The sequence below is a fragment of the Sodiomyces alkalinus genome (assembly GCF_003711515.1).
Source record: "Sodiomyces alkalinus F11 unplaced genomic scaffold SODALscaffold_7, whole genome shotgun sequence".
NCBI lineage: Eukaryota > Fungi > Ascomycota > Sordariomycetes > Glomerellales > Plectosphaerellaceae > Sodiomyces > Sodiomyces alkalinus.
In genome coordinates, this window is record NW_021167085.1 from 1295706 (window position 1) to 1321055 (window position 25350).

Genomic DNA, 25350 nt, shown 5'->3' on the forward strand with positions numbered 1-25350 from the left:
ATTACTCCGTCGGTACCTAATAAGGTACCTTAAATTTCAGGGTGGTATAAGGACGTACCGTAATGTAGTAGTGGGGCCTTAAGAAGTCCCCTACGTTTCTGTCACGTGGAATTCAAGTGCCCTGTTAGGTACCTACCTTAGGTATCTGTGTGATATGAGCCGTCGCATCTACACGTGTACCTACTCGGTCGTCTGCGGTGCAACATCAACCTCGCTTCTTATTCTGCTTGGTGCATCTGCTCCGCCGTTAGGCTTGCCAATCCAATCGCCGTGTATCATTCTGTCGACCTGTCAGGAAGCACACTAGAGTCACTGGACAGATTGCTCCTTTCCGCGAGCCTTGCCCTTCGCATAGTCGCCACGCCTTTGCCCCCGAACACGGCAGTTTTATGTCTGCCCTGAGAAACGAGGAATCCTTGTAGTGTACACTAGTGGGCAAGGTGGCGTAAGTGCCCTTGTGAAATGCTGGCCGCCTACAAGGTTGGTCCGAACAGCGGCAGCCTGCTCCGGGACGCGGCGATTTCGCTTTTAGCGTGACTAGATGTGACTGAACCTGTTTACTGGGAAGAGCCTCGATGAGCAAGTAGTTGACTCCGGCTTTGTGGGCAAGTCCGAATTTCTACCGCCCCGTGCTAAAGCATATCTTACTCGATGGTGTTTTAATGAACATAAGGCAAGGTACTGCACGGCCATGAACTACGACGTACAGTCATAACCAGTTTGTCAGGTCCGGCTGGCTGGCCATGGGCCTCACAAACTAAATGTACCTACGCAACGATATGAATTCATAGGTGCCGATCATGTTGGATTTCAACGAGAATAATGTTTCTTTCTTTCTTTCGCATGGGGAGGCTCCCATTCTCGTGTAATACTCCGTACCTACGAATCCAATCTCTCCGAACACACATAATGTGATTAAGTAATCAGCACACAAACAGTCCAGGATCCGGAATATGTATTCCCGAACCATCACGTGCTGCTTGTTCCGATAGCATTAAGTGGATCCAAAGCCTTCCAAGTCGTCCCTTCCCGCGCAGCGAGAGGGTTGAAAATGCATCGCCGTTGATTGGTCGACCCGCTTCGACTGCTCGCAATAGCCGAGGACCGAAGGGGAAGCCAAAACTTCCATGATGTCTTCACTTGTCACGAACTGACTTGTGTTGCCGCCACCCGCAATTTCACCTTGAACGGGCACAGAAACAAAAGAACAGCCGTGTTTGACGCCCGAGCGGATTGCGATCAGCTTCATTCAATACGCGGCTTTGGTCATCTTACCCTGCCTGAATTCCTCTCGCATTCCTAACTTTGGCCCCGCACACGGATCTCTCATCAGACAACCCCCGAGTCTTCGTTCGCCATCATGGCCGCTCTCCGCTCTACCTCAGCCAGAGCCCTTGGCTCGGCTATCAAGCCCGCCTTCCGCCCTGCCATGTTCGTTCGCTCCATGGCTTCTGTCAGCGACACCCCGTCAGAGAAGCCGCGCATGAAGACCTTCCAAGTCTACCGCTGGAACCCCGACACACCCACCGAGAAGCCGCGCATGCAGTCCTACACCTTGGATCTCAATAAAACCGGACCCATGATTCTCGATGCGCTGATCCGGATCAAGAACGAGCTCGACCCGACCCTGACCTTCAGGCGGAGTTGCCGAGAGGGCATTTGCGGCAGCTGTGCCATGAACATCAATGGACAGAACACCCTTGCTTGCCTCTGTAAGTCGCACTCCACTCTATTGGGGCTCCTTGCGAGGCCCATCTCGCCTGGAAGAGGACACCTCTTGCTCGATCCTTGGACTGCATGTTCCAGTAGTACATGGGACTGACAATCTCTTCAGGCCGTATCAATACCGAGGACGCCTCTGAGACGAAGATCTACCCCCTCCCGCATACCTACGTCGTCAAGGATCTGGTGCCGGATCTCACCCTCTTCTACAAGCAATACAAGTCCATCAAGCCCTACCTGCAGAGAGACACCCCGTCCCCCGACGTACGTCCCCACACCCCCCAAAGTCATCTCTTCAGACATCAGGGCCTTCTTCTTCTTTGGTGGTCCCGCTGACAGTAGAACAGGGTAAGGAATATCGTCAAACCAAGGCCGATCGCAGAAAGCTTGACGGCCTCTATGAGTGCATTCTGTGCGCCTGCTGCTCGACATCCTGCCCCTCGTACTGGTGGAACTCGGAGGAGTACCTCGGTCCCGCCATCCTTCTCCAGTCCTACCGCTGGCTGGCCGACTCGCGCGACGAGCGCACGGCCGTGCGGAAGCAGGCCCTCGACAACTCCATGAGCCTGTACCGGTGCCATACCATCCTCAACTGCACCAGGGCGTGCCCTAAGGGTCTGAACCCCGGCCTTGCCATCGCGGAAATCAAGAAGCAGATGTCTTTCTAAACACTGGCTGAGGGGTAGAGGGATCGATTGTGTACAGGTATTGGAAGAGGGTTGGGCGGCGAACAGACTTCCCGTAAGAACTGGAGCGAAAGAAGGATGGAAAAAAAAACTGTGGAGGCTAGTGGAATAACATTTGACGGGAGAACCTGTAGTTGGCAAAAATGGGATGCCGACGAAGGGCGGTCATTCCGATTTTCCTGGATTGCTGTAGATTCTCGAAACTGCGTCAAGGTAAAGTGTACTTTACAGGCATGGACGGAGTTCAGGCCACGAACTTGCAATACAAATTTTCTTATACTGTTACCCCGGGTTCCCGGACCGCCCTCACGAGCAAGGCGCGTGTCATACGAACTAAGAACGGATTTGTCGAAGGTGCGGCCCGTAGCCACGGAGACAAGGATGGGCGAGATAATAGACGCATCATTTTATTGTATTGGCAGGTGTGTGTCTAAAACATTGCTCGCCACGTCCAAAAGGACCAACGCGGAAGATCACACACCCCACTATCGCGATGCCTCCTCATCCACTGGTGTCCTCGACACCAACCTCTCTACCCCTTCTCCCTCCGCTCTCGCTACCCCACCCACGCGCCCCGTCTTCCGCTCGATCATGTCATCCATGAAATCGATGACATCGACCATGTTAGTGAGCGAGTTGAGCTGTATACGCTCGGCCTTGGACAGCAGTGAATGCTTGTCGGGGCCCATGCCCGGCCCGCACATGTCGTTGAGGTGGTGCACGATGAGCTTGAGGTGGAGCGGGGCGCGGGCGGCGTGGCGGAGGAAGGATTCGACTGCGGACCAGGGACAGGATTCGTGGCCGGCGTAGAGGGCCGGGTTGGCGAGGATGCCGCGGGCCGACATGAGCCCGGCGAGCTTGGTCGTGCTCGGTTTAAAGTGTATTGAGGGCGAGGTGGTTTGTGGGGATTGGTACAAGGCGCTGCCGTTTTCTTGTGACGCGGGGTTCAAGTCGCGCGAGGGATCTGCGGATGTTGTAATGGTAGGGCTCGCGGCATTTCTAGACAGGAGGGGTGAAAGGGGTAAGGACGCAAGAGAGAAGACGTCCCCCGAGAGAAGGATGGGGAGGGTGTCGCCGTATTTCTCGACGAGTATGGCGAGAGACTCGCCGAAGATAGGTGCGCTGGAGGGGGTGGTCCGCGTCCGAGGGTGGATGGTGAGGAAGTCGATATGACGGTCCTGGGGATGACCTATGACGGTGTCTATAAAATCCATCGTTCTCCTTGATGGCTTGTCAGTCGCCGTTGCCGTTCCGAGTGGTGGAAAGGAGGCCCAGGAACGAAGACCGGTCGACTCAACTTACCGGAGATCCGTATGAACCCGAATCTTTACACTAATGCTACGTCCCTTGGGGTTCTCCATGTCTTTTTCTTTGTCGACGGCCCAGCCATCCCTTGCCAGCCTCTCCCGGGTCTCGACGACCATGTCTCTTACGAGTTCCCGGCGGCCCATGAGCGCGGCTCCCATGGTTTCGGCGCAAGCCCATGACTGGGGACATCCACAGTTCAGATCGACGCCGTTGACATAGGGAGCTACTAGTGACGATGACCGTGTCAGTTCTGTTGGGCTATTGGCGCCGAATTGAACGATAGTCGGGGGCTGCGGTCCTTGTGTTGATAAGGTGAGGTCTTGAGAGGTTCTCGGTCAGAAACGTGGCTAAGAGGCAGGAAGGAGCAAGAAAACATACCGCTATCTCTCGCAAAATGGCTCCGATTGAATTCCTTGGACAGGATCATGGGAGTGAAGCATATATCGGTCCCATACTCATAGACGGTCCTTCTGAACGCAAGCTAACCGAGACAATTGTTGAGTGAAACCCCGTGAGCGAGTGGCGAGGGACTTAACGAGAGCTAGGGTGCTTGGTATGCGTACTTTGCTGTATCTCACCATGGGGGCGGACACGTAGAGGAATCGGTCCTGACGCCTCGCAGCGTCGAATATTTTGAGGGGACTGGAGTTGATATGAGTATGGATATGATTTTCGTCCGACGAAGCCGGGTGCAGAGTTGGACCAGCACATACTGCAGATCAGGGTAGAGAACATCGTCCCAAACTCCGTTATCCATTTCTTTCTTCTTCTTTACCAGATACTAGTAAAGCACGAGCAGGTATCCTGCTAGATAATGCATACTGCGTTAATCTTAAAGAAACCGAGTCTATAAGAAAAGCATAATAGTTTTCAAGGTTATTGGCATAGGACTGAGCGAGCGAGTCTTCGGTGAAAGTGGGGGCGGGGCGGGGCCTCACCGAGCTACACCGAGAAATCCCGATCGAGAACCCACGTCCCAGTGGATTGGTCCTGGCTCTTGTCCTCGACCCAGGGAATTACTCCCTAGTAGGCAACTTCGCTCATGAGATTTTCGTGTCAGAAGCCTTTGCCACAAGGAACACGCACGATCTACTCGACGTTGCCGCGATACCCGAAGCTTGAAAGCATCTGGCACATATAGACATCCTTTACCCGCCCGTTCAAAGCTCATCCCAAACCCGTATCCGGCAGTTGGTCCGGCGACTGTGCTCAAGTTGCAAAAGAGAAAGCCTCGACATACTCGCCGCATATTTAATCGCTAACTTTGATACGGCCGGTGTGACGTTGTGATGGGCAGCAATTACCATCGCATGATGCGGAATCGCCTGGGGGGGGGGGTTTGATTGTTGTCCAATCCCTTCGGCAAAAAAAAGCGTCGAGTTCGGTGGGTTTGGTGGTTGTTGCTGTACAATGCTCTCGGTAACAGATATCCTCGCAGGATACGGAATTGCCCGGAGGGGTTTTGATTGATGTACAACACCTTTCGCAATGAGTAACATTGCAGGTCCCGGTACCGTCTTGGGGAGTACAATGCCTTCCGCAATGAACAACATTGCAGAATGCGCCCCCGGAGCGTTTGGGGATCATCATGGACTTTCGGTAATACTCGTGTCGGTGACTGTTGGCTGCTGTTGCTCCTCCTGCTGCTGCTGCTGTTGTTGTCGTTGCTGCTGTTGTTGTTATTGTTGTTGTTATTATAACCAGGGACGTCACGGTAGTACGGGTGGTGCAAGGAGGGGGAGTCGGTTTCAGGTCTGGATGCGAGGTAGAAGAACACCTGCGGGCACAGAATTTTGAGCCTTTCCGTAGTCTAAAATGCAGCAGGGTAAGCGGAGAAAATAGATAGAGACTCACGGTGTGCATTTCGGGACCTCCGGGGATGCAGTGTGTAGGCCGAAACCTAGCGTAAGGACCAAGACTCGTCCGAACAGCATCTCGGTGACACTTCCCCAGCATTGAACGTCGAAATATCAAGCGGCGAATAAGGAGCTTGTTCTTCTTTAGACAGCGAGAACTTGAATGGTCTGTTGAAGGGATTCTTGAGGAAGGAAGAAGCAGAACTTCAGGGCCCCGGACGCAGGTATAAGCTATCCAATGCCCCTGGTGAATGAATCTCTGGGGGCGTGACTCTCCCCCTTTCTCCCTCTCTATGACACACTCAGTACTTCGTATCCGTAGTTCAAGTTAGACTTCAGGCCATCTGAGAAGAATTATCAAAGTCTCAAGCGCAACCCAAGCGGGAAATGGCTGGAAACAAGAGCACCACGGCCAGCGCCCCAGGCGCCGCCCCGCGTGGAGGGTAATGTGCAAAAGTTTCGAGGCAGTTTGCACGAAGTACCTAATGACGCATTGAAATTCCTCTAGCCCTTCTGCGAGGACGATAACATGATATCCTCCATATGGACACAATAAGGTAGAGAGCACCTACGACAAGCAACCCAGCCACCGACCCTTTTACCCGGGAGACAGAGGAAGATGCACGACTTCGAGCGCATCATTACCCCCAAAACGGAGAGAACGACAGAAACCTCAATTATCGAAGATGATGTTCCTCATCCTTTGCCAAGGATCTGTTCCACACTCTTCGGTGTCAGCCTCTGAACGATTGTGAGAGGCAATGTAAACCAGGGATTCAACAGACGAGTTGCCTTCCCTTCCCTTGGACGCTACCTTGTTATTCCCCGCTATCTTTGTCTCGCGAACGCCGTGCTCCAGGACATGTTCCAAGCTGCCCCCCTTGCGTTCCTAGCAGATCAATTTGCTCGTAAAGGTGCTGCCGAGCTCCATGCCACCCCCTTTCCTGATATCGTAAAGTTTGGTAATTGTACACTTTGAGAAATATGTATGAGAGACGAAAAGAAAGCAACGGGGAAGAAAATAAGGAAGTAAACAAAAGAAGGGGAAAAAAAAAAAAGGATGTCAATGCTCGCTTGGCCCCCTCATTTTCGTAGGCAGCCACTCCTGAGCAGGAAATATAAGTCGTACATGGAAGATGAAATTCTCCCCCCCCTTGCATACCGAGCCCACACCGAAGGGATAAGAATAAGATGTAGGTGTCATGGGCCGAGTCTGGTATTGTTCAGGATTCGAGCACCTCGCCCTCGTCCTCATCTGACAGTCTTGCTCGTTTGCTATCCCGGCCATCTATATCTGAGTCTACGTCTTTCCTCTTGGACGCAGGCGAGACAACACCGTTCCCATTAGTCCTGGCGGCGTCCTTCGCAGCCGGCTGGGACCCAGATTCCGCCTGGACTGCATCATCGCGGCCGCCAACGGATCTGTCTGCGTCGCGAGGCGTTCCAGCGGTCGAGGATAGGTTGTCACCCGGCGGCGGATCTTTGGGCCGCCGTGTGCTCTCGATGTCGAACGCCGGCGACGGCAGCGACCGATTGCGCTTCTGGAGAGGGTTCTCGGCGTAAAACTGGCGCATCATGGTGATGCCGAGGGTGCACTTGGACTCGTCGGCATCGATGGCCTTCCACCACGCCTGATCGCCCACGTCGGAGATCTGTTGCGCGGTGTGGACGCTGGCGAAGAAGATGGCCGTGATGGCGATGTCCCGGGCGTCGAGTATGAGGGGTATGGATGTGAGGCAGGCGTCATTGCAAAAGGCCCAGGCGGAGTGTCGCAGGTTCTTGTTCTGTACAACGTTGAGGTGACGTAACATCTCAAACATCCGTTGGTACGGGTTGTCGACCATCAGATCGAATGTCAGGAGTTCCAGCATGAGCTCCTCATAGGCCAGGATGTTGTCCCTCCATCGCCAATACTCCTTGCTCTGCTCGTCGATAATGAGTTTTGTATTCTTCTGCGCAACTTTGGCGACCGTGATAATAATGTTCTTTGTCTTGCGGCAGTTCTCTTCCGTCTTATTAGCGAGGAAGAGCGCGGCCGCAGCAATATTCTACCATATCGAGTCTTGTCAGTTTCTGGGGGTTTCCGTTTCTTCGGAAAATCTAAGTATAACTGAAAGCGTAGTTGAAGTGTACTCACATAATGATGGATACCGCCCTTCTCCTCAACCATGCTGTATCGCATATAGAACCGATGGAAGAAGACGCCCGCAACCCACATGGTGATCTGAGGGAGATCCAGCATCACACCAGCCTGATAGATGAAGTTGACGCCCTTGGCACGGCGTAATCTTTCTTCGGCTGGGGAAATTCCATCTATAATTGTCGGCGTGCTGGCTATCTCGTCGGCGTCGAAGTACCACTGCCGCTGTCCAAGCGGTAATGGAGTCTGGGGTCGAGAGTGTGGTGAAGGCTGCGAAGGTTGTGCGTCTCGACGAGATTGAGATCGTGGCGGGGATGTTCTTGATGAGCTCGTCGGGGGGCTAGGCACGGCTGGAGGAACATCCCGCTGCTGTCGAACGGGTGATCTCGAGGAAGATGTTGGTCGCGGCACGGCGACCACTGTGGGAGGTTGGTACCCTTCCCGCGGAGGACGCCATCGATCAATGTTGGCCATTGCCGTGATTATAATATGAAAATAGAAAGCGCCCAGAGTCGACAGGTCGATATTCAGCCTGTCTGATAATGGGGACAGTCGGTAGGTGGATATCGGTTGTGCATCGAGAGATTCGCTTTGCGGAATGGATGTCGATAGAAAATGGGAATCGATTTATTGACGATGAATGGATGGACTGCGTCTTGAACTTGATTGTATTACGGAGTACCTTATCCACATGGGTACCTCCTATCTTATCGCAACTGTCTGGGGTCAGGCGATGTGGCGGTGCAACCCCCTTCTATTTTGGGAACCTACAGTGAACAACCCGTACCGCCACTGCCGAAGACGATGAACTTTGGAGAGAAGCCGCTCATAACTGTACCAGAGGTTGGCTGATGGTTCCCACGAATATTTTAGTCATTGCAGTCTCGTAAAATAGGGGTTTTACTTCGTATAGCGAGGGAATAAATTTGTACCCCGTAAGGTACCTAAGGTATGTTGTGTGCCCGCCGCCCTGTGCCGCCGCACAGGACTACAGACGGAGTCTCGCGAAAGTTGATTGCCATATCGGACTGCACTCCCCGACCTCATGCGAACATGCAATTGAAGGGGAAATACCAAGATAATCATAGAAAGAGTAGGAGAAGATAATATATGGGTATCATTTTTTTTGCCGAGATTTAGAAGATCTATGGGATTATGGGTCAAGGGAGCATCCACCAACTTCATATGCCCTCCATGTCATTGCGTCCCCACAGCTTTACGGTTCTGTCGTGACCTCCGCTCACAATCCACTTCCCATCGCGACTCACGTCGACGCTCGCGACAGGACCTGTGTGTCCACTAAGTGTATGGACGAGGCTCCAGTCGTCGGCTGAAAAGACTTTGACCTTGTTGTCGAAGCCGCTCGAGACGAAGAAGGTGCCCGACTTCTTGGGTTGCTGAGATCCCTTGTCGTCCGTTCCTGGTGGAGTGCCATCCACTGGGCCATCCAGCCCCTTGAACCACCTCAAGTCAGAGACAGCGCTCGTGTGTGCGCCTAGGGAAGTTGTACTCTGCACTTTGCGAACATCCCAGCACTTGACCCAACCATCAGCCGATCCAGACAAGACCCTGTGTCCGTCTGTGCCCCAGTCCAGGGCGTGGATGGGCCTGATGTGCTCATCGAGAATCATGACGGTTCGGCCTGATCTCATATCCCAGATCCGCCCAATGCTGTCCAAGCCAGCACTGGCCAAGAGGGAACCGTCCGTATTGAAACTCACGGCATAGACGCCTCGCGAATGTCCCTCCTGTAGCAAGAGTTCCTTGCTTGTCTCGACGTCCCATAGTCTCCAAGTCGTGTCCTCAGACGCAGAAGCAAGGTACCGGCCAGAAGGGTGGAATTCGACTCGGCACACACGGGCACTATGTCCACTCAGCGTTGAGAGCGGGGTGTCTTGGTTCAATGACCAGAGATGGATGGCGCCTTCAGCACCTCCGGATGCAAGATTGACCGCGCCTGCCGAGACGTTCCTCTCTGGAAGCGTGGCCCCTGGGAACCACGATAGACCGCTGATTTTGTTGGTGTGTCCCCTCAAATTCACCCTCTCTGTCAAGTTTGGAATCTCGATGAGCTTAACGGAGCCGCCCCAGTTGCCGACCGCGACAAACTCGCCATTGGGGGAGATTCTCGTCATGCTGACGTGTCGGTCGCCTGCGGTCTGACTGCCTTGCAACTCGAAGCCCTGGATCTTTTCTTTGATTTGTTTCCGAAACTTGACGTGGGTTCGAAGAGGTATTGTCGACTCCTGCTTTTGGAACTGAACTCGCCGTTTGGCACGGGATAGGGAAAAATGGGCGATGTTGATGCGCGACTCGAGGAGTTGCGGGCCGCCTCGTGAATAGAACTCCTCTTCTTGCTCTTCCTCTTCTTCTTTCTCTGCCTCGTCTGCTGCATCCTTCATCTCGATATCATCTTGCTCCAGACCGGCAAGCTCCTTCTGGATAGCCAATAGTTGTCTTAGGCGGTCTCTCCTTTCGGGGGGACCCTCGCCAAATAGCGTGATCGGTTCTCCGAGTTCTCTGAGCTTTGCGCGGACCCTTCCATCATCAGTGGGAACCGCAATGCTAGCAGCAAGTCGTTTTCGCTCGAACTGAGCCAAAACCGCAGAGGCTTTCTCGGATCCCAAACCAGCTGAGGCCGAAGGAATATCGTAGTCATGGTCAACGGGAACATCTTCAAGCGCTATTCCCCTGTCCTCGTCCATGGCTTCTTCCACGTACGCCTGGCGATCCGGGTGCATCATGGTGGGCGGATCGTGGGTGTACAAGACAGCCCTTGATTAAGCCGTGATGAATATTGCCGACAGGTCGCGATCTTCGGGTCACAAAGTTGTTGGCTGATTCGGGGGGAGGTACGGAAAGGAAATCCAATCGGCTTACGACACTCTCCTGGGTTATGTCAGCAACCACACCGTCTGCCACTCGGGATCGCGTGTACCTACCTATTATCCTGTCCTGCCTTGGCGTGCAGAATCACGTACAAAGTTCGCCAAATTGACTTAAACTATCAGGATTAGGTAGTCAAGGACATATCGAGGAGATACCTGCTCTGGTGCTTGAACCCATAATTATGTCTGACTAATCTGAGAGCCTAAAATGACATGACTCTGTAACAATTATAAGTACCTTAGGTAGATAAGTCTCCTAATGAGCTGGCTTGTGCGATGTTGTTTATTGACGACACAGGGACCTGTGCAAGTCAAACTGTTGTTTAACTTGTTTTCTTCTGTCTCGACTTCGTCGGCTTTGCAGTCAGGGTCCGGAAGATGGGTACGGTGGGACTGGTCACTTTCTTCATGTAACTGCGATGCTGTCTTCCGCCGTACGGCCAAGTACCTTATTCTCTAGAGTTACCTGGGCCCAGCGCCGACCACGCCGACCTCATCTCTCGTCTTCGGACAACCACCTCACTGTGGCCAAAAGATACGCCGTGAAAAGGAGACCGTCCGACTAGCCACGCAAGTCGGTGAACCGAGCCAAATATCAACCATAAAGTTGATAGTATATTTTTTTATAAGCCGTGGATTCGAATCCAGCAAAAGGGTCCATAGACAAACCATCACATACTGGCCGCAAAAGCGCCAAACTTCACTTCTAAATTTTCGGGTTTCATAGGTTACTTGGACGAATTAGGGGGTGGCGGCCAAGGTACCTAAATAGGTACTCGGAATACTGTCCGGCTTTTTTGGGGCTGAATCTAAACGTAATACTTAACCAATCAGGTATCGCGTCGCAGTTGGTGTCGAGATACTTTGGCCCAAAGTCAGTCGTTTGCAAGTTCCTTCCACCGAAGCGACCACTGAACGAGGGGCACACGTGAAGAAAGAGAAAATACGGCTAATAATAGGGACCTGCCCAGTTTGAAGATTCAAGACCTCCAATTCCCTTTCCTCCCTTTCTTCTTTTGCTCCCTCAACACCTACTCGGTGAACTTCTTTTCAAATCGAACATAACAAAGCATCACCAATGATCAATCCTGGAACACCCTTTCTCACCAACGCATTCTTCCGGCACCAGATGCGCTTCCCGAGCCACATAAAGCTACAGCGAAGCGACGAGTCCGAGCCACCAACACGTCGCCGTGGACTACGTCCAATTTAAGCCGTCGAGAAACCTGTTCCGCTGAGCTGAAGGGGCTCATACCGATTAGAGACCACCGCAGCCGAAACTAGCTAGACACAAACATACAACGCGACGAGCTGGGCGCATGTGGCGTCGGCCGCTTCGACCTTCTCCTAGACATCGGCAACCAAAGCGACATCCACACGAACTATGATAACCAAGGCGGCGCCCGCACTGACTACGGTGCGCGGCTTTCACCACCACCACAACACCCTGGCTACTTCCACCGACGACGATTCGGACCATGGCTCGTGCAAGGCGTCGCCCTCCAGGTCCTCGGGGTCCGTCAGGCAGCATCGCATCGACGACGTAATCAGCGCCAATTGCAGCCCCGTCATCCGCCCTACCCACTCACCCGGAGTGTCAGGAATTGCGAAATTGCGTCTCCAGACAGAATCTCTGAGCCTGGACACGTCTTCTCGTACGAGCACCATGTCGCAGGCCCCCTATGGTAACCAGTTAGGGCTAGGCCTTGGCATCGCTCCTAGTACTGATACGTCGGGTCTCCGGAGCACTGCCATGAGCCGAGCCGGGAGCCAGGACGGCACCCAGAGCGAGGCTGGTAGCGATCAATCCGAAGGATACGAGATCAATCTGGAGCAGGGCTACATCCACGAAAGCGTTCGCGACCGGTCTGGCCTCCCCGGCTCCGGCGACGGAGGCAATGTCCATCGCAAGATGACCGCCGAGGATTTTGAACCCCTCCGCTGCCTTGGCAAGGGCGCGTACGGCACTGTGCTTCTAGTAAAGCAGCGAGGCACGGGGAGGCTGTACGCACAGAAGCAACTTAAGAAGGCTTCTCTCACCGTTCACAAGAAGCTGGTCGAACAGACCAAGACGGAACGCCAGATCCTCGAATCCGTCAACCGCCACCCCTTTGTGGTCAACCTGTACTATGCCTTCCAGGACCACGCCAAGCTTTACCTGATTCTCGAGTACGGCCAGGGCGGGGAGTTGTTCACCCATCTGAACACGGAGAAGATGTTCGCCGAGCCCGTGGCGGCCTTCTACATGGCCGAGTTGCTGCTTGCCATCTCGCACCTGCATACCACTCTGGGTGTGGTGTATCGGGATCTGAAACCGGAGAACTGCCTCCTGGACGCCGAGGGCCACCTGCTTCTGACTGACTTCGGTCTATCCAAGGTGGCGGTTGATTCGGGCGACCACTGCAATTCTATGTTGGGGACGGTGGAGTACATGGCGCCAGAGGTCATTCTGGGTCAAAAATACGGCAAAGCAGTGGACTGGTGGTCCTACGGGGCTCTGGGATACGACCTGATGACGGGCAACCCGCCTTTTCGGGGGAGCAACAACGCCAAGATTCAAGAGAACATCGTCAAGCAGAAGCTCATCATGCCGTACTTTCTCGGCCCGGACGCGAAGGACCTCCTTACCCGACTCCTGCGGAAGGACCCAGCGAAGAGGCTGGGATCGCACATGCCGAAGGATCTTCAGACGATCAAGAATCATCGTTTCTTCCGCAAAATCGACTGGAAAAAGCTCGCCGCCCGAGAAATGGAGCCGCCCATCCAGCCTCTGATCACCGACCCTGAACTGGCCGAGAACTTCGCCGAAGAGTTCACCGACCTCGCCGTCAGCCCTATCGTGACGTCGAAGAGTGTCTGGGAGGGCCTGTCGGCCAGAGAGAGCAACAAAGACGATCTCTTTGGCGGCTTCAGCTTCGTGGCGCCGAGCAGCCTCTTGGAAGGCGGTGCTTTCCCCATTGCGGCATAAATCGTGAAAATAGACCAATAGACAGACTACTGCTACGTTGTCACATATCGGCGTTGGGTTGGGACAAAAGTGTTTTTTTTTTTTTTTTTTGCGAGACGAGCGGGGCCGGGAAAGCGAAAAAGAACAGAAAGAGCAAACCCAAAAGCAGGACGACAAGCCAAGGTCAGGAAAACGAGGCCAACAGAACAAGATCGAGCGAGGGACTGTTTCGGAGTTAGGTGTTTTTGACAGGTAGAATTTGAGCTGATCGTTCTCGACCATGCTATTGCTAGCCGACTCCCGTTTGCTTTGTCTCTTTTTTTACCCCTTCAAAATGGAGAGGTGGTGGTGATTTCCTCGAGTCTGATCATGGGGCGTTTGCACTGGTCCTCCCTCCGTCTGGGGAGAGTCCGGGGATCACCACACCGGGGACAGTACGGTGATCATAGGAGGGTAACGACCCGAGAATCCACTTCCCCTGACCCGCCCCCGGCTTCGGCTCCGCAGCAACCACACGACAGACAAAAGATTGCTTTGGATGTCCGCAGAGAATTCCAAACGTTACCCATTCCTCTTCGTACTTTCCTGTTCTGAACGGCTCTGCAAGTGAGATGAGGAGGTTACACGAGTCCTTGCAGTACGCGGATCAACCGGTGGTTGTCGTTTGGGCCTGACCTATTCGTTTCTCTTTCGAGATAATATCCTGACTATCAAAGCCCCTGGGTAATATTATTCCATTTCCGCCGCCTAGGTAGATGTTGCTGGCCAAGCATGGTGGGAAGTCACGTCATACCGCCACTGTTCCCGGACGACTCCTGGTGCTAGTGCTGTGAGGAAGACGAGTATAGTGCGCGGCATGACTTCCCATCGCGAAGATAATCAGCCATCATGCTCATCTCGTCACGCAGCAGCGTTCATTCTTGTCCCGCGGTACATCGATCAAATTACATTCGATTTCTCTCTTGGACAGCGGTGCCCCATGGGGTTAGCGAGTAAGTGCACCAGTCGGTTGATTCTCTCTCTCTCTCTCACCTCGCATGCATTTTGATAGCAAAGCCATCCGTCCCCATTGTTTTACGCTATCTAAGCTGCGTTCTCCCTCTATTATCGGACGTCCTACCCAATGCTCGTAGATGCCACCTTAGAAGTTGTCTTCGTGCCCTCCTTATTCTTCGTTATGCCTGCGAGCTCAAGCCCAACGACAATGTCCACCACAGGATGACCGTCCCCGATCTTCCACCCATTCAAACAAGACAAGCATATTTCAAGAAAGCTAAATGAAATACGAAACCTCTGAATTGAGGGTGTTTTCCCCTGAAGTCTGGTACAGCCAGTTGGCAAGAAGCGCGGAACATATTTTCTTTGTATTGCATGCATGAAAAGAGCTTCGGAGCCTATGTCCAAGAATGAAGATCTTGGCGGGAAAGACACTGAACTTCCGGCGGACGTAGTTATGAAGCTCCATAAGCTGTATCGGCCTTTCGAGGCTGCTTGTTTGAAAGGAAAGCGTATCTACCTTCGTCGTCTAAGGTTGGGTTGGCTGGGCGTGTGTCGAGTTCCTTGCCCGGGAAGCGGCTGATACAATTTCCAGCCAGGTCTCCCGTACACGAAAGTCGAGGCCCTTACCTCGGTCAGTCACGGTCACGTGACCACAGCGTCGGAACGCTTCTACCCAAGTTTCGTTTTTCGCCTCAGGCCACCAACCAGGACCCATGATCCAATCAACCCGAGTTCATCCAGCTTTTTCATCATCGACGTCCCAAAACCTCTCAACGACCGACCCCTTGACCCTTGAGCCGTGCATCGCCCAATTGAGCACGTCACGTTCATCAAGATGCTCGTCCAACTGTCCAGAGTCTCTGTACGTTCTTGTCCTCCCCTCTCCCTGCGTTGTTGCGAAGGATACCCGAGGCCCTTTCGGGGGTGACAAAACAAGGAGGCTTGCTTACCAAGTTTTGATTCCGGACAGCGTGCCGCTTCGGCCGTCACCCGCAAGGCCGTGCAGAGCAATGCCGTGCAAATGAGGACATTCATTGCTCCGACCGTTTCGCGACGTGGTGCGTATAATTTTTTTTTTTCTTTTCTTTTCACTGATACCGACCCGCATTGGATACAACAAGCCTACTTTTGCGGAGGAACCGGTGTCGGGGAGCGGGGGAACGGAGGTGCCTGGGTGGTTGGCACTGGGTATATGGAGAGGAATTGAAGGCATCATGTCTGCGGACAGTCCATATGGAACATTCCATGTGGGCATGTTAAGCACAACCACTCCATGTGTCAACCCGGCTTTCCTCCTTCGACCCTACATCCTCTTCCACAGATGGCACATCCCTACCCTACCAGTTTGAGATATCTCGGACTCTACGAACCCTTCAATCTAACTTGCACTCTTTCTTCCTATAGCCGATTTCGTTCAGGAGCTCTACCTCAAGGAGCTCAAGGCCTACAAGCCCGTCCCCGTCAAGGACTCCGACGCCGAGGGCCAAGTCCAGACCTTCAACCTTCCCAAGACCCCCGCCTCCCCCGAGGAAGCCGACCTCGCCAGCTCGCTCCAGGAATACGAGTCCATGGCCGTCGAAGTCGAGGGCGCCTCTGTCGATTCCGCCGCCGCCCGTCCCACCAAGACTGCCGCGACCTGGCTCGTCGAGGAGGAGGGTGCTCACTAAGCTGTCCCACGTCCCGAGATCAACATCCGCACTTTCCCCCCCCGCTGCTCACGGCTCCCTTTCCTCTCTCCTGCCTCATACTTCTTCAAGTACCGACCGAGTGAGTGATTCGAGAACGGAAATCTGGGGCCATAGCTGGGCGGGGTAGTGACCTTCCTTTTTATCCGTTGCAAGAGAAGAGAATAAAAGCGCCCACTTGAGAAGCGGGATTGCAGTCGTCATTCTCGAGGGTTGCTTGGAACTGGCATAATGACGAATATGGACTGGGAGCGGAGGAGAGAAGCATGATGGAGGGAGAGGGTGGTCGCTGTAGTGGCGGCCCCGTGTATATTGTGTCCCTTGCTGAACCTCTAGGTTTAGAAAATGCGAATTCATGCGAACATAGCATACTTTTGGAAGAATTTCATTATCCTGCCTTTCTACTCTTCTCTCATGGATCATCTGCCTTGCATCTCTTTTGACACGAATCTCGGCCTCGTAACTGGACTTCAGTTTTGGGCAATTATCCCATGTCTCTCGGCTTCGCTGGTTCTCCTACATACGCCAGAACCGTCGAGTTCAGGTCATGCCCCTCAACCGAAGCGCGGAAAACAAGAAAAGAAGATGAACACTATGCCGCCACGACATCTGGGGACAATCACAAAGTAACTACGACGCAACGGTCGATCGTTGGGGAAGAACATAAAATGGTTACACTACCTATACCTATGTATACATACCTAAGCTCCATGTAAGTTCTATCCATATGCGTGGAGGCATAGTAACCAACTTCTATGCGGTACAAATCTTTTCGTCGACGAACACGTAGGAACAGCGATAGGTGACCCTTTGTCATGGCCGCCTTTATCATTATTCCCAGTTTCGACGGTAGGTAGCTACTCAACAGGTGTGGAAGGACCCTGGTCGCCTGTTTTCAAGGGGATATTAATATGCTCCCGCCACTGACTGTCTTGTCTCCTTGTCCATCTTCTCGGTGTGTTTCCCAGCCGGGAACTTCTGATACTTCCTTTCTGTTGAAGCCCTGATTAAGAGCTTGTGTTCCATTTAACATGCTGTGACTGACTACCTACCTGCTGTAGCGTCACCAGTCTTTGGGAGAGATCCTGCCCTAGAGGAAAAACAGTCCCATACAAACTACTTGAACAATCCTAGTTGCACAGCGGCTCTAGTGGCTCGTCCGTCAACAGAAACCACGCACATGTAACTAGATTACGAGGACGAGAGGGATGGTAAAAAGTAGAGAGGAATATACATATACCCTCTCGGATAAGGGAAACAGCACCTAAAAACTACAAGATCCCTAGGGTATAAAGAACCAGCTAGAATCCTTATTATCCGTATCACTTATTGCCCGTGACCTTCTTCCCAATGGCATTCCGGTCTCCCGTAGTCCTGATGGTTTTCATTCGTTTTCTTGATTCCAAGCGGGGTTCGAAATACTATCAAAAGATTTACATGCCCCGTCACGTTCAATAAATGCAGGTGAGAATAAAGACTCGGGGGAGGCGGTATGCTGCAAAGGGACGTTTGAAGGCTGTTTTCGGAGGCGATCAAGAAGCAGAGGGCTGGCTGACGGCTGTTCCATTCCCAAAGGCTCGACTCATCGCACTTCTCCAACGCCTCATCCCCACGCGTCCTCAAGCAAGAAAAAGAAAACCATGCAAAAAGCAACCGCCCATATGCAAATGAACCTGTGTCTCGTATCATCCTTCGTGATAGGTAGTAGTGCTCCTACGTTGTTTTGTTGACAGGGAAAATACAAGTGCGTGGTATAAAAGCCAATCGGTCGCCAGCGAAATAAAGGAATAGGAGGTGATATGGCACAGCGATGTAGCCTCTAGTCGTCGAAGTGCGAATTGCCGATCATCGGGTCATCGTGCGTATCACTGCTGTCGTTATCGTTCGTGCCCTCGATGCCGCTCATTCGGTTGCCCCGCCGAGGGGCGACGTCTCCCAAGTCATCCCAATCGTCGTCATCTCGGCGGTGGCCATGAGCATCATGCATATCTTCGTCGTCGTATCGGCGCCTGTCGCGCATGTGATCGTCGAGAGCGCTCTCGTCCACGAATGTGAAACCTTGGAAGTTGGCCTGGACTGAAGGAGAGAGGGGAGTGGAAGTCGTCAGTCCCTTGGCCAATGCGGCCGCCCTCTCATTCAAGGATCCGTTGTTGTCCAAGGCATTGGTGAACTCCGGGTCGAAATAGGAGACGTCGGTGGCAGATGACAACTTGGGCTTGAATGGCGGGGTAATCAGCTTCTTCGAGAGCGTAACCCAGTCGATGTCCTCGAAGAAGAGGTGCTGCTTGAGCTCCTCTGCATCTAATGTCGCGCCAAGTCGGTGCTTGGGGTTCCTGTTGAGAAGCCCCTTGACAAAATTCCGCCCTTCCTGTGAGAGAGTATCCCTAGGAAACCTCACTTTGCCGAAGGCGATGTTCTTGTACATCTGCTGCGTGTCCTCCGCATAGAACGGGCTCCACCCACAGCACATCTCGAAGACGAGGACGCCCAGTGACCAAAAGTCCACCATCTTGGTGTAGCCCGACTCGTCGAGAAGTACCTCGGGGGCGAGGTACTCTGTCGTACCACAGAACGTGTTCGTCGTATCGTTCTTGGTGAGGTTCGCCTTGGACAGGCCGAAATCACACAGCGCGATGTGACCATTGGCGTCGAGAAGAATATTTTCCGGCTTGAGGTCGCGATACACGATGTCGTTTTTATGCAGATGTTCGATCGCGAGAATGAGTTCGGCGATGTAGAACTTGGCTCGTTTCTCGTCGAATCGGCCCTCTTTCTGCAGGTGCCAGAAGAGCTCTCCGCCCGACATGTAGTCGGTAACCAGATAGAGATCCGAGGGCGTTTGGAATGAGAACTTGAGGCCCACGATGAACGGCGATTCCGTCATGGCAGTCCGGACGAGAATGTTCCTCTCGCCGACAGTATGGGCGACTTCCTTTTTCTGGACAATGACTTTCTTCGATAGGACCTTCATGGCATATATCCGACCCGTGTCCTTCTTCCGCACCTGGTAAACCTGGCCAAAGGTTCCCTTGCCGATCAGCCGAAGGATTTGGAAATCTTCCGGCCCGAAATGTTTGCGATCCGTCCGCTGGTAGGCGGCTTCAACGTATATTTCGCCCGTCGGGGCGTTTTCCGCCATGGTGTCGGCATGGCCAGTGAGAGGGTACCACCCTCGTACGGGAGCATCCATCGACGCATTAAAATTGACATGACCCAGGAATGTTTCGCCGCTGGGACTGTGGTCGTAGACCGAGACATCGACAAGCATATCGGAATCGACAACATCGCTGGCGGCACGTTAGTAAAAAAAAAAAAAAAAATCCGTTTCAGGCGGGACGGGACGGGCCAGTTCTTGGCTTACAAGGCGGCCTCGGCATCCCACGTCGGACTCGTGAAGGATCGCTTGGGTCGGTTGCGGAAGTTGTTGTAATCGGCAAGGCTCGTGTTGCTGCTCTGGCGGCTGCGCATGGGGATGGAAACCGGTGGCCGACCAGAGTCGCTTCCCTGGCGTTGAATCGGGATAGCTCCGAGAGAGGGTGGCGCCGTGGCCTCGTCATCGTCCTCCTGAACAGACCGTGAACCGGCGGAGATGAGCTCGCTCCTCTGGAAGACCGCGATAACGTAGGGGTCTCTAGCCTTTCGTAAACCTCTCGCCTCCACAATCTTGATGGTGAGCTTTCCTTTGGCAGCAGGAACCTGGGCTCCGCCCGAAGCCTGTGGCGTCTGCGTGGGGCTGGACGTCCCCGTCTCATTACTGCTTCGCTTCGATCCCAGCTTGTCTTCCGACTGCGACGGCTGGGCTGACGAGAGTGCCCTTGTGGGCGTCGGCGGACCGCTCTTGACAACCGCAACTTGTGTTAGCTTTCTGAGCGCATCAAGCGAAGAAGATGTTTCCACGCTGGAGACAACGGGCTTTGAACTAGCTGGGGTATGAGCTGAAGACGGAGGTGTGGCATGTTGGGAGGACACGCTGGGGTTGGAGAGGTGGGCTGCATGCACAGCTGATGCTGTGACGACGCTTGAAAGGCATGACACCATGGGGCTGTAGGTTTTCAGAAGGGCATCAGGTGTGCTCGCCTGGCGGGAAAGGGACCGCGACGGCGAATGCGCAGTAGCGTCCCCTCGATCCCCGCCGCTCCAGCGGGACAGACTTCTGGTCAGTCGCCCGACCGACGAACATCTGGACATCGGAGGAGTCGGGTAGCCATGAAAGAGAGTCAAGGAACTGGGCGCAGCCACAGGCGAGCTACCTCGAAAGTCGTCGTGATGGGGGGACAGTGGAGACAAGGGTTCAAGGGAAGTCATCTTGGGCTTGGAAACGGCCGAGGCCGAGGCACGCGCAACATCCTCCGACACACCCCTTTCTAATTCACCGCGTCGCTTCTGGCTCATGTCTCGAACCGTCATAGTGGACGAGGAACGACCTAGAACAGAATGTGTACGAACCTGGCCAAAGTAGCTCATAATACCTGGGAGGCGTCTGTCGTGAAGGTCGGGCTTGGGAGTTGCCACGCCCGAGCGGGGCGTTTCAAAGCCGATCTGATCCGCTCCATCGTCGTCAGCCGCTGCTGGCCTGCTGGATTGGTCAACGTTCATGTTCAGCTGAGTGTATATGCTATGCCCAACAGGTGTACTGGATGCACGGGATGCACTGTGAATTGGTTGGAGAGGATGGTAGAATGCAGGAGGGCTCAAGCGAAAGCGGAGGCGATGAAAAGAAGTGCAGGGTGCTATGTGTGTTATTAGATCATTGACGGGGCCTGTTCGCCAAGGGCGATGGGTCCCTATCAGTGATGACAGCGGGAATGGCCAAGTGCAATGAATGGTAGGCGCTAAGTAATATGTTGCGTTGCGTAGGTTGAAAAAACAAAAATAAAATAAAAATAAAAATAAAGTTCTAGGTCTATGACGAGAGCAGGGGGCGGAAGAATTTTGGACCGATGCGGGAACAGAGGAGGCGGGAGGAAAATAGGTAGATAAAATAATCAGGCGACAGATTAAAAAACCCGAGTAAGAACAATTAGTAGGGAGAAAAAGGCACAGAGGCAAGTCTGATGCAATAACCTGGTGTAAGCGGCCCACGAGCGACAAAAAGGGATAAAGAGTGATTTTTCATTTCCGGTGGACCTCTCCCCCCCGCCCCCTTTCGTCAAGCTCTCTCTGGGCGTGGAGAGAGAACTAAAAAGAGAGAACGAGGAAGAATGCACCAGCAGAGCAACCAGAGCTTGTCCTGTGGCGGGGCCACCAAGAGCGGATCTAGCAGAGGAGACAGGGGTGAAAGGGTCCAAAGGGGAAACGAGCAAAAAAGTCGTGCTTCGTGGCTATGGAGCGAATCAGGCCTCAACTCGTTCGGGCCGCGGTCACTTTCCGCTACTCCGAGTTTATTATGTTTTACCTAACCCAGACATAAGCCTGGGTCTAGGGATTGTTGCATAGACGAGGCCGAGTGCATGGGGGCGGAGCAGAACATGAAAGTAATAAAACGATAATAAACGAGAGAATACCGGGACGGGATGAAAGCATGATGAAGTGGTATTATTCATCGAGACCTGGATTCGTCTCAAAAACAGAAAACAGCCAAGCTTGGAGGCCGACAAGGGGGGCAGGAAGGGCAGGGGTGCCACGGGTACTGGAGAGAAGGTGTAGGGACGGGCTGGCTGCCCGGAGCTGTCCGGAACACCCCAAGGCGGGTGACAGCCGAGGAGTGAACATGAGCAGGGAATGTGAACCAGCGAAGAAGAGTTGTCTTCAGCTGTGCAAAGAGACCGGGGAAGGGAGGAAAGGGGACGGGCCGAACACGAAATGTGTATTCAAAACAAACGAGATGGTGAAAAAAAAGGAAACGGCAGATGCCTCATACCTCGAAGTTGAATTGGACACCATCATGGCTTGAGTCGCCCGTTTCAGCAAATCAAAGCCTCCCAGACCTGAGGACGGGTTGCCCATAGCGCCGTTGGTGCCATGGTCTTTTTGATTCGCCATGATGCTCCAGCCGTGACCGCCGTGACCGCCGTAACCGCCTTGACGTGCTTTTTAGAACTGATGCTGTTGCTATCGAGGAATGCACACTCTCGTCTCGTTCTGACGATGCTGGCAAACCGACGGCAATGTGGAGACAAGCGAGGACGTGGTGCTGACAGAGAACAGAGGCTGGGCAAAAGTCGTGAAACCTCGAAGCCCAAAGTGGACGGGAAGCGGGATGCGAAACGTGTAATTATATCGTGAAAATACGAACGGCGAATGAATGACCGTTGTTTGAGGGCGATTTTCGCTGGCAGGCAGGGTTGTACGTGTACGGGGAAATGTTTCCAAAAGGGGATGGATGTGGGATGCAGAAAGTTGGGGTGCACTCAGGCAGGTGGAATGTGTGAATGGTGTGAAATATTGGTCACCGTTGGTAAATAAAGAGGAGGTGTTCGAGTCAGGGTATGGTTCATTGAGACGGGTGGATGGGCCAGAAGGTCCGGAAGGATGAGGCGTCGGCCCAGAAAACCGCCCTCGAGCTGCTGTGCTCTAAGTGGTCAGAAGCGTTTCCACGTTCTTACTAAGTAAGGTAAGTTAACCGAGAAGAAAAGCCAATCCGGACGGATTACTCACCTTTCAATTTGCAGGTCTGATAGGCTGGCCAAGTACCTACCTTAGGTAGGTTATATGGCACCGGTGAAAACCGTGAAATGCCGTAATTTTACAAGGAAGACAGAACCTGGAAGACTCCTAGGGTGGAGAAAATCTTGGGGTTGTTAGTACACTATAGCATGGGATGCCGATGTCGGATAGGAGAGAGTCGGAATGGATAGGAAGAAAAAGGACATCCCCCAGCGTGCGTTAATAAAGGATTGCGAATCGAATTCCACCATTAAGAGGCTATGTTGAAGAAAGAGGTTCGGGCGAGTACTATAACGAAACGACTTTGGTCAATCAGGTCTGTGAACCCCCGTAGTAGGAGCGGGGGTCCTTTGGCGGGGGTCCGCTGGCGGGGTTGTTTCGGTCTACCGAGAAGCGCACTACATAAGGTACAGTACAATAGTTGGAGGCTACATAATGCCACTACGAACTAATGTCTAAGGCGAGGTAGTACTTGTCGTTGAGAGAGGAGTAGCAACTCTCTCACAAGCTCCCAGAAGAGGGGAAATCAGGAAGGCGAAAAAATCATGGAACCAACCACTAGCTAACCGGAGCTGGACGGTTGAGCAGAATGCTTCCCCACCTCCAGCCGGGAGAGCACTGTCCTATTTGGACTCGTATCTTTTCTTTTTCTATGTTAGATACCCAAGGTACCTTGGCTGAGCTGAACATGTGAGCATGATACTCCTTGGCTGCTACGGGATACCTAACTTATAAGGTAAGTAAGGTATGCATGCTGGTGTCTTACCGAGCTGGATGCCGGCTCAAGCACGTGTCGGTGTCTGACCCGGGACTTCTGATAACTTATTAGCTAAGGTATCTTAATTAAGGTACGTTACCTTAGTTCGCTGTATCGAGACTGATAAGGCCGCGATCACTCTCCAATTTGTCTGACTGTACATACCTAAGGTAGGTAGTTAACCAGTCCCTCAGACGAAACGAAGTTTTACTGGCTGGGGATACTTGTTGCGAGTCTTCCAAATGAGACGAGTCTCATAAAAATAACACTAAAAAAAGGCACGGAGTAAATGCACATTTGATTGTCCGGATATATTGGAATACACAAGTGGATGCTGGAGTTCACCATGAGGTGGTTCGGAGATGGCGAGACTAGCGTCTTGATGGCATTATCCATCTTCTTGACAGTGAGTGACCAGGTATCCCACAACACGTGAAGTTCAGGTTACTTCAAAGCGACATCATCATCATCATCATCGTCGTCATAATACACGTTGCAAATCAACCAACAGGATAACACCACGCCTACATACGTTGGGCCGACTTGACGTCGTTCCCATCTACCCTCACGATGTCCCAGCTTTCAGTCAACACCCGTCTCACGGATTCGACAGCCCTATTGCCATGCCCCCACCCTTTGAATTTCCCAGATGCTAACCTCGTCTCCCATTTCTATCCCAGCCCAGCCATCACAATCAGAGCCAGCTTAATATCCAGCCTTTTTGGAGCGTAACACTGCACCATCTAACCAAGACCGTGTTCCCCCCTCCAACGGCATCAATGCCAACGGCATGAACCCCGCGATCATCGCCCCCCGTTCCGCCTCGGAAACCCATCCCCCTAGGAGCCGTCCCGGCACAATCCACCCAACGAGGGCCGCCGTCGCTGCTGTCATGACTGCCGCCACGCAGCAGACCACGGCCCTGAATTTCCAGTCCCGAGGCATCTCATATCGTACAATGATGTATCGCGCGCATGCGGCGGCGAGGAGTATTCTCAGGGTCGAGATGAGGACCGTGGTCACAGTCCCGACCCCGGCTTCGGCTCCGGCCCCGGGAACTAACCATAGAGGAAGTGCCGCGCGGAGATAGGTTAACAGGGCGCTCGTTGTGAGTGTGAGGGCCGTGTAGATTGTGCCCATGCAGATGATAAAGTAGGCTAGGGCGACGTCCCAGAGTATCTCTAGGACTGATGGAGTTGTTTCGTAAAGTATGAGATTGGTCATGATCTTGTAGTTTTGTATCCAGAGAGTAGGGAGTGTATAATGCGAGTCGTGAATTTGTGACTGCGGTGATATAGATTGTGGATAGGTTTTTTGAGATTGCTGAAGTGATGATTAAAACCTCCAACGTGCACGATACGGTCTTATTAATACTGAAATTTCCATTATATTGTCCGTCATGGCCTTTTGTCAAGCGCACGATATGGTACGTTTTATCATGCGACAGGGTGGAGTGGCCTGACATTGACGGGCGACTTGCGGAGTGGAGCGACAGGTATGACCTATTATTCAAAGCTCTCGAGATGGTCAGCCCACCTCGAACGTCATGCCTAAGCAACTTCTGGGCATTTTCGAGTGTCTATGAAGCAGTACTCATGGCAATTACGAACAAATACAGCTGTTCAACATTCAATAACCTGGAAGGCTCGGAATTTATTCGAGACACGGGATGATTTCAGACACAAGCCACTATCGCTCTTAAAGTAAGTTTGGGTATCGTGTCTGCCGTGGACTGCCTCGGCCAAGCCGGGCACCA

At 53.0% G+C, this 25350-nt stretch overlaps 11 protein-coding genes across 11 annotated transcripts; 4 read left to right on the plus strand and 7 right to left on the minus strand.

Moving 5' to 3' along the window:
- Positions 1–154: 154 nt before the first annotated feature.
- On the plus strand, positions 155–402 carry SODALDRAFT_361136 (hypothetical protein; the record flags this gene model as incomplete). Its single annotated transcript, XM_028614337.1, has 2 exons — positions 155–230; positions 296–402. The coding sequence occupies 2 exons, from the start codon at positions 155–157 to the stop codon at positions 400–402; spliced, it is 183 nt and encodes a 60-aa protein (XP_028465231.1).
- Positions 403–1217: 815 nt separating this feature from the next.
- Positions 1218–2546, plus strand: SODALDRAFT_297604 (succinate dehydrogenase iron-sulfur protein precursor). The gene is made up of 3 exons (XM_028608827.1): positions 1218–1712; positions 1835–1986; positions 2070–2546. The coding sequence occupies exons 1-3, from the start codon at positions 1361–1363 to the stop codon at positions 2388–2390; spliced, it is 825 nt and encodes a 274-aa protein (XP_028465232.1). The 5' UTR covers positions 1218–1360; the 3' UTR covers positions 2391–2546.
- A 246-nt stretch (positions 2547–2792) lies between these two features.
- Positions 2793–4558, minus strand: SODALDRAFT_334526 (FMN-linked oxidoreductase). Its single transcript, XM_028612238.1, has 5 exons — positions 4430–4558; positions 4280–4358; positions 4095–4197; positions 3711–4035; positions 2793–3629 (listed from the first exon to the last, which is right to left on the minus strand). The coding sequence occupies exons 1-5, from the start codon at positions 4471–4473 to the stop codon at positions 2894–2896; spliced, it is 1287 nt and encodes a 428-aa protein (XP_028465233.1). The 5' UTR covers positions 4474–4558; the 3' UTR covers positions 2793–2893.
- A 227-nt stretch (positions 4559–4785) lies between these two features.
- SODALDRAFT_196585 (hypothetical protein) lies at positions 4786–5754 on the minus strand. Its single transcript, XM_028607174.1, has one exon. It carries the CDS (start codon positions 5670–5672, stop codon positions 4968–4970), a length of 705 nt encoding a protein of 234 aa, XP_028465234.1. The 5' UTR covers positions 5673–5754; the 3' UTR covers positions 4786–4967.
- Positions 5755–6795: 1041 nt separating this feature from the next.
- SODALDRAFT_280518 (cyclin-K) lies at positions 6796–8186 on the minus strand (the record flags this gene model as incomplete). The annotated part of the gene is made up of 2 exons (XM_028608241.1): positions 6796–7620; positions 7710–8186. The coding sequence occupies 2 exons, from the start codon at positions 8184–8186 to the stop codon at positions 6796–6798; spliced, it is 1302 nt and encodes a 433-aa protein (XP_028465235.1).
- A 486-nt stretch (positions 8187–8672) lies between these two features.
- SODALDRAFT_313613 (WD domain-containing protein) lies at positions 8673–10691 on the minus strand. The gene is made up of 2 exons (XM_028609237.1): positions 10655–10691; positions 8673–10601 (listed from the first exon to the last, which is right to left on the minus strand). The coding sequence occupies exon 2, from the start codon at positions 10454–10456 to the stop codon at positions 8894–8896; it is 1563 nt and encodes a 520-aa protein (XP_028465236.1). The 5' UTR covers positions 10457–10601; positions 10655–10691; the 3' UTR covers positions 8673–8893.
- Positions 10692–11505: 814 nt separating this feature from the next.
- On the plus strand, positions 11506–13742 carry SODALDRAFT_196624 (Pkinase-domain-containing protein). Its single transcript, XM_028607175.1, has one exon. It carries the CDS (start codon positions 11985–11987, stop codon positions 13566–13568), a length of 1584 nt encoding a protein of 527 aa, XP_028465237.1. The 5' UTR covers positions 11506–11984; the 3' UTR covers positions 13569–13742.
- A 1639-nt stretch (positions 13743–15381) lies between these two features.
- Positions 15382–16213, plus strand: SODALDRAFT_325038 (ATP synthase H chain; the record flags this gene model as incomplete). Its single annotated transcript, XM_028609948.1, has 3 exons — positions 15382–15408; positions 15517–15604; positions 15951–16213. 3 exons carry the CDS (start codon positions 15382–15384, stop codon positions 16211–16213), a joined length of 378 nt encoding a protein of 125 aa, XP_028465238.1.
- Positions 16214–16288: 75 nt separating this feature from the next.
- On the minus strand, positions 16289–17920 carry SODALDRAFT_361143 (hypothetical protein; the record flags this gene model as incomplete). Its single annotated transcript, XM_028614338.1, has 7 exons — positions 16289–16369; positions 16410–16520; positions 16604–16694; positions 17160–17234; positions 17299–17321; positions 17669–17849; positions 17886–17920. 7 exons carry the CDS (start codon positions 17918–17920, stop codon positions 16289–16291), a joined length of 597 nt encoding a protein of 198 aa, XP_028465239.1.
- Positions 17921–18050: 130 nt separating this feature from the next.
- Positions 18051–20827, minus strand: SODALDRAFT_279463 (kinase-like protein; the record flags this gene model as incomplete). The annotated part of the gene is made up of 2 exons (XM_028608170.1): positions 18051–19518; positions 19593–20827. The coding sequence occupies 2 exons, from the start codon at positions 20825–20827 to the stop codon at positions 18051–18053; spliced, it is 2703 nt and encodes a 900-aa protein (XP_028465240.1).
- Positions 20828–23811: 2984 nt separating this feature from the next.
- On the minus strand, positions 23812–25032 carry SODALDRAFT_334533 (hypothetical protein). Its single transcript, XM_028612239.1, has one exon. The coding sequence runs from the start codon at positions 24816–24818 to the stop codon at positions 24300–24302; it is 519 nt and encodes a 172-aa protein (XP_028465241.1). The 5' UTR covers positions 24819–25032; the 3' UTR covers positions 23812–24299.
- Positions 25033–25350: the final 318 nt, after the last annotated feature.